The following is a 10,278-nucleotide window of genomic DNA, read 5'->3' as shown; positions in this document are numbered from 1 at the left end:
AGACCCCCCACTCCCCTCTCCTTTCTCCCTCCTCTCCCGTTTCCATTTCTCCTCCCCTCCTATTCCCCTTCCCCACTCCACCCCCTCCTACCTCATTCCCCGCTCCACCTCCCCTCCCCTCCTCCTCCTCCTCACCTCCTTGCCCCTCCCTTTTATCCTTCTCTCTTCCCCCCGCCTCTCGCTCAAGCTTCATCCTCGTGAGGTCTCGTGGCGTTTGCAGAGGTCTCAGGGCCCCCACGGCGCCTGGCGCCTTTACTTCAAGCGCAGGGGGGTTGGGGTGGAGGGGAGGAGGCCCAGGGCGCGTGATGCCGCCCCCAGCCCGCCCAGCACCTGACCCAGGCCGGCCGGCGGGGTCCTGGCACACTCGCTCCACTAGGTCCCATAGCAGGGCCCATGGCCTCCCCGCGCCTGGGGACCTTCTGCTGTCCCACAAGGGACGCGGCCACGGAGTTCGTGCTGAGCTTCCAGCCGCGGGCGTTCCACGCGCTGTGCCTGGGCAGCGGTGCGCTCCGCCTGGCGCTCGGTCTCCTGCAGCTGCTGCCTGGGCGCCGGCACACGGGCCCTGGGGTCCCCGCCACCTCCCCGCCTGCCTCGGTCCGCATCCTGCGCGCGGCCACCGCTTGCGACGTGCTCGGCTGCCTGGGTAAGGGCGTGGCCTGCGGGCTGGGACCTGTCGGGTGTCCGGGGAGAGCGCGAGGCCCGCGGGTGGAGCCGGGCATCCACGTACTGGAAGGTGGAGGCAATTCCCTAGGGTTCCCGCCAGAGGACAAGGTGATTTTTTTTTTTTAGAAGATCGGTAAAATTCACGTCCAATGAATTTCGAGGTTTATTTTTTTTTGGCAGTTTTTGGCCGGGACTGGGTTTGAACCCGCCACCTCTGGCATATGGGGCCAGCACCTTACTCCTGTGAACCACAGGTGCCACCCGAACTTCGAGTTTTTAAAAATAACTTTATTATGTTCAATATAGTGAAAGTTCAGATAGTGCAGTCAAGGAGACAGTGAGTTTTGCTTCACTGCAGCATAGAGAGACCAACGGTTAACACGGGGTGTGTGTGTTCTGTTTTGCGTTGCGTTGTCTTCACAGAATGTTTTTTTAACCTGAAACCCTTCCTGTCCGACTTTGTAGGTTTGAGCTGTACACCCCATGGGTGCAAACTGCATGCTCCCAGGACAAGCCCTGCTGCCTCTTTTCTGCCTCTCACGAGCTAAGAATAGTTTTAGATTTTAAGGTTTTATTTATTTATTTATTTTTGAGACAGGGTCGCTTTCTGTCACCAGCGCTAAAGTGCAGTGGTGTCATCACAGCTCACAGCAACTTCAAACTCCTGGGCTCAAGTGATCCTCCTGCCTCAGCCTCCTGAGTAGATGAGATCACAGACATTCACCACCACCCAGGCTAATTTTTCTATTTTTTGTTCAGACCAGGTCTCGGAGTCCTGAGCTCAACCTGTCCTTCTACCTCAGCTTCCCAAAGGCCTAGCACTGAAGGCATTTTTAGATGGCTTTGTATCAATCAAAATAAGACATATTTGCAGGCGTGTGACTCCACACAAGATTTAAATGTTAGTGCCAATAAAGTTTTATGGGATCGCAGCTATGTCATGCCTGTGACTTTGCCCATTGTCCAGGGCTGCTTCTGTCCTAGGAGGGCAGGGTCAATGTTGCACGGAGAAAGTATGGCTTACAAAGCCAAAATTATTTATACTCTGGTCTTTTACAGAACAAGTTTGCCAACATCAGCTTTAAACTGTAGCATGACAATTCTTACAGACCTCGAAGCTAGGTTTTGCCATTTTGTGTAGCTTCTCATTTTGGATAATTTCCAAAATACATAAATATGTTTATAAGTATAAGTATATTATATATAAGCAAGTACAATGAAGTTTCCTGCACCCGTCACCCAGCCTCACCCACACCCCTCTTCACACTCCTCACTGGGTTAATTTGAAGCAAATTCTAGGCTTCATGTCATTTGTCCATCTAGATGTCAGTGCAGAGCTCTAAAACATCTGTTAACTGCTCTTTGTATCCCATCTTGAGCAGGTGTATGGGCACAGGTGGTTACATGTCACAGGGCCTAGTCCTGCCCTGTTTCCAAGCCAAGAGGGACACAGACTTGATTGGAGACACTCAAGAACCTTGACTTCAAATAATGCTGTGCAACCTCAGGCGTTAGGAACAGAGCAAGGAAGCAATGTTTCCTTTTCTATTCCTGATAAAAGCATTTTGGTACAGGACAATTCAGTCAAAATTGGTATTATTTTACAATCTTCTGAATCACTTTGGAAAAGCATCTTAATTCAGTTTCTGTGACTTGAATATCTGGAAATAAGAATGTGCCCAAACATCTTTTAATGGCTATCAAATAATACATCCATAGCTTTTAGCCTTTAGAAGTGAGGTCAGGATGTTGTGGGCACATGGGCAGAAGCAGAAGTCAGGAGAAGGCTGCATGGTCAGTACCCCTTGCTGAAAAATGAGAAATTTGAATGAATGCCTACTGCATCAGGCTTTCCTTAAGCTCAGAGGAGTGCCACATGCCTAAAATTATATAGCATTATGCAGAAGAAAGGAATTTTTTTAAATCTTTTATTTTTCGTTTTGAGACAGAGTCTCACTATGTTGCCCTCAGTAGAGTGCTGTGGCATCACAACTCACAGCAACTTCAAACTCTTGGGCTTAAGGGATTCTCTTGCCTCACCCTCCGAAGTAGCTGGGACTACAGGTGCCTGCCACAATGCCTGGCTCTTTTTGTTGTTGTTGTTTGGCAGGCCCAGGTCGGATTCCAACCCTCTAGCCTCGGTGTATGTGGCTGGCACCCTAGCCTCTGACCTATAGGCGCCAAACCAGAAGGAATTTTTTTTGTTAGCAGTGGCTTGGTAATGAGAAGATATGTCTCAAGGTCTTTAGTGTCCATAGTTGTCCTTTAGGAGTGTATTACATGTATGTGTTCAGTAGTGTAGGACACAGTTTTTAATGGTGTGTTACATAGTATGTGTTTGGTACTGTACTGCATAGGGTGTGTTTGCTAGTAGATGACATAGTGAGTGTTCAACACAGTATTACAGAGTGTGTGTCATATGGTGTGTGTTCAGTAGAGTATTACACATATCTAGTACACACTAGTACGTAGCGTGCACTTTTGTATTATTTATTATTTTTTCTTAGCAGGTTTAAACAAAAGGTATTGCATTACTTAACAGAGTACCGTAATATGTTCTGTGACTCTGTGTACTGTTTTAAGCATTAGATATTCGTGTTTAATAGCAAAGGAAACTCACAAATAACACTAGAAACAAATTATTGAGAGCTAATTTATGAAAATTCTTAAACTCATTTTTTCTTTTTTTGAGACAGAGCCTCAAGCTATCCCCCTGGGTAGAGTACTGTGGGATCAGCTCACAGCAACCTCCAACTCTTAGGCTCAAGCAAGTCTCCTGCCTCTGCCTCCCAAGTAGCTGGGACCACAGGCGCCCGCCACAATGCCTGGCTATTTTTTGGTTGCAGCCGTCATTGTTGTTTTGGAGGGCCCAGACTGGATTCGAACCCACCACTTTAGGTGTATGTGGCTGGTGCCTTAGCCACTTAAGCCACAGGCGCCAAGCCATTAAACGCATTTTTTTTTAAAAAGAACTATATATTAAAACTTCCAAATTGTGCTTTTATTTATTATTTTATTTTACTTTGAGACAGAATCAAAATAAAACATTGCGCTGACAGCAACCTCAAACTACCTCCTGGGCTCAAGTGATCCTCCCACTTCAGCCTCCTGAGTTTTTCTAGTTTTATAAAGGTTTTTGGGAGTCCCCAGAGATGGGGTCTCCTATTGTTCAGGCAGGTCTCAAACTCTTGAGCTCAAGTGACCTCCCACCTCCTAGAGTGCTAGGATTACAGGTGTGAGCCATCATGCCCGGCCCACACAATGGTTATGCAATGCCAAGTAAACAGAGAAATTAGGAATGAGTCTGTGGCTAACTATAAATTCAAACAAAGTGCCTAGGTTTGCTTTGCTACCCTAAGAGTTATTTTCTGAGTAACTCAGTCTTCTCTCTGCACACACCAATACATGTATATTTTTCTTTATTTCCTTCTTTCCTCCTTCCTTCCTTCCTCTCTCCCTTATTTCATTCCTTTCATTCTTCCTTCATTCTTTCCTCCCTACCTCCTCACCCTACCTATCTATCCATCTGTCCATCATTTTTATAAAGCAACAAATCAGGTTTAGATTATTTATTTATTTATTGAGAGGGAGTCTCACCCTGTCACTCTGAGTAGGATGCTATGGCATCGTAGCTCACAGCAACCTCAAACCCTTGGACCCAAGCGATCCTCTTGCCTCAGCCTCCTGAGTAGCCTCCAGAGACTACAGGCATCTGCCACCGTGCCCGGCTCATTTTTCTATTTTTAGTGGAGATGGGGGTCTTGCTGTTGTTCACAGTGGTTTGGAACTCCTGAGCTTATGCAGTCTGCCCACCTCAGCCTCCCAAAGAGGTGGGAGCATGAGACACCAGAGCTGGCTAAGTTACCTTTAGATTTGAATTAGGATCAGATACAGAGTATCATCTAATTCTCGCTTAGGCATTGTAATCCGGTCTACAGTGTGGTTAGGATGCCCAGATTTCATCGAGAGCATCTCCGATGTGAACGGGACAGACATCTGGCCTGCTGCCTTCTGCGTGGGGAGTGCGGTAAGCCTGCCTGCTTAGTCTGCCCTCTTTTCTCCCTGTGCTCCCTGGTGTGCTGTGGACCTCAAAGTTCAGCAGTAGCAACCCAGGTAATCTGTGAGAAATGTGGATTCTCAGGCCCTGCTCCAGACCTGGGACCAGGAATGCAGCCAGCTGCTGGGGTCTTACCAGAGCTTCCCCGGGGGCTGCTGTGCTCCCACCTCAGCCCCTCAGCACACATCTGCCCCTCACCTGAAAGAGAGCTACAGTCAAAACCGGTGGCAAAAACACAACATTCTCAATATATTGGATGTATTTTGCTTAATGAAATATACATTTAGGCTTGACGCCTGTAGCTCAAGCTGCTAGGGTGCTGGGCACATACACCAGAGCTGGTAGGTTCAAATCCAGCCTGGGCCTGCCAAACAACAATGACAACTGCAATAAAAAAATAGCCAGTTGCTGTGGCGGGCACCTATAGTCCCAGCTACTTGAGAGGCTGAGGCAGGAGAATCGCTTAAGCCCAAGAGTTTGAGGTTGCTGTGAGCTGTGATACCATGGCACTCTACCAAGGGCAACAGCTTGAGACTCTGTCTCCAAAAAAAATAAAAAGAGAACTATACATTTAAATAGATTAAATAGAATATGTAATTATGTAAGCAAAGAAGTAAGTATACATTTTACATGCACACAGACACATACATGGACATGTGATGCTCTGTCCCCTCACTGGTGCTCAAGACAATGGTGCCACATACAAACGTCCACACGCTAATGCTGACCCCTGACTGTGGTGCCAGCATCCTTGTTCCTCTCCCCTCCAATGAAGCATCGGTCTCCGCCATGATAGTGAGGCATCTTGATCTGGCTTTATTTATTTATTTTTTGGCCAGGGCTGGGTTTGAACCTGCTACCTCCGGCATATGGGGCCGGCGCCTTACTTCTTTGAGCCACAGGCACCGCTGTTTTGATCTGGCTTTAAACACCCCCTTCTCCTTCTACTTGAAAGTACATTATGAGTTTTTCCTGTGCATGTTAATTCATTCGTGGAAAAAAGCTTATAGTTGAAAGCGCCTGTGAATGCCCACACCACTCTAAACCGCACGTCTTAGAGAATCTCTCCTGCTGCTCTGGTACTGTGGACCAGAAGATGGAGTCCCTTAGTCAGATCTGGCTGACAGACGGGACAAACACACACCCCCAGGCCACACACCCCCTTGGTTCCATGGCCTGCATGCACATGTGTCCTGAGAACTTTCCAGGGCTGCTTCCTGGTGTCAGAGGCATCTGCTGTTTTATTTCCCGGGTGGGCTGGGCAGCTCACGCCTGTTTCAGATGCTGTGATGTTGGACTCTTCTTGGTTACAGATGTGGATACAGCTGTTGTACAGTGCCTGCTTCTGGTGGCTGTTTTGCTATGCAGTCGACGCTTACCTGGTGATCCGGAGATCAGCAGGACTGAGGTATTCCCGGAGGAAACAAGTGAGGATTTCTGCCCTAGATCTGTGTTATGAGGAAAGTTTTAGATTGCACATAGCAGAGTGTTTGGTGGCAGGGCAGACACTTGTCAGTCAGAATCTGCCTGCTGGCCCCTTTATCTAGAAACAGCTACGACAGCTCAATATTTGTAAGAGGCCAATGGCAGATTGAAAATTCTGCCTTAAAATCTTTATATGGTTTTATTAGTTATCCCTCACACACCCCCCGCTATCCTCCAGCAGCCACAAATCTACTTTCTATCTGTAGGCATTTACTTATTCTGGACATTTTATATCAGTGGAATGATACATGACCCTATGTGCTTGGCAGTTTAAACTCAGCGTACATACCAGATGACCACTTTGTTGCCCTGGGTTGAGTGCTGTGGCATCATAGCTCACAGCAACCTCAAACTCTTGGTCTCAAGCCATCCTCTTGCCTCAGCCTCCGCAGTAGCTGGGACTACAGGTGCTTGCCACAATGCCCAACTATTATTGTTTTTTTTTAGAGACAGAATCTCACTTTGTCATCCTCGGTAGAACACCCAACTATTTTTAGAGACCAGGTCTTGCTTTGGCTCAGGCCTGGCTTGAACTCCTGAGCTCAGGCAATCCACCCCTCATGGCCTCCCGGAGTGCTGGGATTACAGGTGTGAGCCACTGCACCCAGCCTCCAAAGGGAGTGCTTTGAAGGTACAGCCATCAGACCTGAATTCCAGGCAATAGGAAGGAGGAAGAGGACATGCAGCAGGAGCCAGTTTTCTCCCAAGCCAGCCTTAAGCAGTGCCCTGTGTGTTTTGTGTAATTCTACTTATTTATTATTGGCTAGAACTTGGTTTCAGGCTACACTCAGGTGCTAAAGGACGTAGGAAATGCACTCTGTGATCTGAGTATGGTGTAGGTCTCCGTGACATTCAGATTACGTTACTGAGGGGAAAGGGAAGAATGGCTTTCAGTAGGCAACAAGCAGCCTTGGCCTTGATAAGGTCTTGGCCCCAAAGCCCCTGCCATTGGTACGAGGACCCCTCAACCAGTGTTGGAGGGATCAGAGCTCTGACATACTGGAGGTGTCATAGGCACCCAGTTATGCAGAGAAAAGAGGGGCCTTGGAGTGCCCCTGGGAAGCTGGGAGGAGAGTGCTGCCCCTGCTGTCGCTGGATCATGCATCCTACTGTTTCAGCCACACCTATGGCAGGGAGGTGGGGTGGGCAGTGATGGATGGGACCTGACAGGGCAGTCTGAGAACTGTCTGGATCAGAGGTCAGTCAGAGCCCTGAGGAGCTGTGAAAGGCAGTCACCAAGCCTTCTTCACCCCCAGGAGAGTGTGTGGGAATTCACGTGGAAACTCAGCGTTCAGAAGGCAGGATGGATGGTGGGGATGCTGGGCAGAGTGTGGCCTCCCAGAACCTGCCATCATGAGAAATATCTAGATGCTAGGATAGGGGTGACAGTCTGTGGGGTGTGACATGGGCTCTCCCATCAAGGAGGAGCAGGCACAGGGCAGATAAATAAGACAGGTGCTCAGCAGCCCTCGAGGGAAGGCCCCACCCCCCAGTGGATGGTCCAAGCCAGGGCTGAGAATGTGGGTTCAGAGCCTTTGTAGCTCCCCTTTTAACATCTGGCTTGTTCCAAAGCCATGGGTGGAGCTGATGGCCATTAAGAGGCTGCAGCTGGGGGGTGTGGTTGGGTTGTCCTGAGCAATTCCAGGGCAGAGGGCTGGGCTTTGCAGGTATGGCTGGGTCCAGCTCCGCATTCCTTTCTAGAGCCTTACAGTACTGAGTTGTTTTCTTTGGCATGGGAATATTTTTTCTTTTAATCCTAATCCTAAAAAATGTCATTAAGACAGATTTAAAGTTAAAATTTAAGCCATTACTCTGGTTCCGGGTGTGGGACATACAGGTTTTAAGCAGTAACAGAAAGCACTTGGATCTTAGAACAGGCCTTGATTCGAAGTCCCTTTTTGCTCTACAAAAATGGAAGTCAGAGAACAGAGAGAGTCTGGAAGGACCTTTGTGTGCCTGGACGTGGAAACTGGGGTGCCGGCTGCTGCCCTGGGGTGGCTTCACACTCACCCACCTGGTGCTGTCTGCAGGATACCCATCCCATGGTGGGTAGGGAGCTGCACCCAGGCCTTGGTGAGCTCTACCCCTGGCCTTGCTGAGTGCTTATGTCTTCCACCCCCTGCCTGCCCCATCTGGAAGGCCCAGGGCCTCAAGTCCCTGGGGGAAGCAGGGCAGGGCTGTGTGGAGGGACTACGATGAGTGATAGAGACAGTTCAAGAATGCTAAGTACGAGGGGGTGGTAGTCTCCTGCTCTGCCCTCTTATTCCCACCAGGACCCCTGGAGTGGGCTGAGCTTTTAGACTGATGTACCCAGATTGGGTGCTTGGGAGATTAGGTGTGGAGGGGACTTTGGGAAGGGGTGGGGGAGAAGGTCCTTGTGTATGGGATGGAGCTGGGTGTTTAGGGGGCCTCCCCCGCTGCCCTCCCTCCCTTCCTCCTCCCACCCTCTCTGCTCCAGCCACACCAATACTGAGTCCAGAAGAAGCCCACTCTTCTTCACTCATGGCCTCTTCCTCTACCTCCAGAGTAGCCATGGTGGGTCACATCCTTCTTAAACTCTCTCCTCCCTTGTTCTCCAAAGCTGACAAAGTTCCCCGCTCTGATGGATTCTGGACATGATACTGGGCCAACTCAGGTAATCCAGGATGATCAAAAGTCCTTCACTTTATCACATCTACAAACTCCTCTCTTTTGCCATAGGAGAGAACATCATCACATTTATTTTGGAGATTAGGACAGATATTCTTGGGGGTCCTTATGTGGGCAATCACAAGTGTTTGGCCACTTTAGCTTATAAACGTCATCTCATGTTTTAAATTAATATGGCTCCAATTTCACGTTAAAATCTCTTCCACCCAGCCAGGGCCCCCACAAGTGGGAGGGGTGTGGACGTTAAGCTACCAGTTTGTCACCCTCTTGAGGTGGTCGCCCTGTGAGGGCAGGGTCTTTGTTTCATTCTCCGAGTTTCCAGGGCCTACAACAAACACTGGCCTACGACAGCCAGTGAGTGTTGCATTCCTTTGAGATATGACTCACATCCCCCAATATTCACCCTTTAAAAGTGTATAGTCTGCTGGCAGCCACTCCCCACGGAAAGGGAATCGCCACATGTGGGCAGTTTGCGTCCAGCCTCCTTCACGCAGCTTACGTGTGTGAGGTTCCTCCGAGGTGTGCCATGAACCAGCATGGTTGTCACTCCACCCTGCCCTCACATCCTGGTGACCGTCTTGGAGGTTAAGGGTGCAGGAAGCATTTCCTGTCACCAGCTGCTCCTCCTCTCTAGAGAATATGCAGCTGATGGATTGACTAGACTTAGGGTCCAGAAGATGACTCCCCTGCCCCCAGAGCATGGGATGCTGGCAGATTCTATTGCTGGGGTCACCTGACATAGGGCAGGCCCAGCCTAATAGGAAACGTGGAGGCAGGTAGGGATGGCTGGGCTGCCTAGCAGAGAACGTAAATAGCAGAAAGTGGCAGGGGCCTGACGTCCACCTAGCCTTACCAGAGTGCAGATCATGTCTGTTGTAGGTACTGTGGCCCAGGCAGGACACAGAGGGTTTGTTGTTCCCCTGGATGGGAAGAGTACCCCAGGGCTCTGAGAAGTGGGTCTGGCCCAGGCAGTGCTGCTAGTAATCAGCTAGATGTTTGGATTTAGGGGTGAGACCTTTTCAGCCTCTGGTGTCTGCTTGGGATGAGAATGCAGCTGAATTAGCCACGGATAAGGCAGGAGGCCAGTAGGTGTGGAGGGTGGGCAGGAGCACAGCGTGGGCACCCAGCCTGTGAGATGGTGTCTGCTCTGTCCAGGTGCTATAACAGAACACCACAGACTGGGTGGCTTATGGTATTTCTCACAGCTCTGGAGGCTGGAAGTTGAAGATCATGGTGTGGCCGAGACTGTGTGTGGTGAGGACTCACTTTCTGGTTTATAGACACCAATTTCCTGCTGTGTTCTCACATGGTGGGAGGGGTGAGGAAGCTCTCTGGGGTTCCTTTTATGAGGACACTGATCTCACCCACGAGTCTCCACCCTCAAGACCTCATTACCTCCCAAAGGCACCACCACCTCACACCAT

General features: G+C 49.5%; 1 protein-coding gene across 1 annotated transcript in view; it reads left to right on the top strand.

The window, feature by feature from the left end:
- Window positions 1–378: 378 nt before the first annotated feature.
- The window catches only part of GPR143 (G protein-coupled receptor 143), a 26,326-nt gene continuing 16,426 nt past the window's right edge, over window positions 379–10,278 (top strand). The window contains exons 1-4 of the mRNA XM_023515065.1: window positions 379–643; window positions 4,581–4,690; window positions 6,034–6,147; window positions 7,778–7,830. Of these exons, the coding sequence (XP_023370833.1) occupies window positions 394–643; window positions 4,581–4,690; window positions 6,034–6,147; window positions 7,778–7,830 (527 nt within the window). The 5' untranslated portion in view covers window positions 379–393. The remainder of the gene's footprint in view (window positions 644–4,580; window positions 4,691–6,033; window positions 6,148–7,777; window positions 7,831–10,278) is intronic.

The sequence above is a fragment of the Otolemur garnettii genome, unplaced genomic scaffold (genome assembly GCF_000181295.1).
Source record: "Otolemur garnettii isolate 467f Iridium unplaced genomic scaffold, OtoGar3 scaffold00065, whole genome shotgun sequence".
NCBI lineage: Eukaryota > Metazoa > Chordata > Mammalia > Primates > Galagidae > Otolemur > Otolemur garnettii.
Note: the sequence above shows the minus strand (reverse complement) of the source record. Positions and strands in the feature narration are given on the sequence as shown.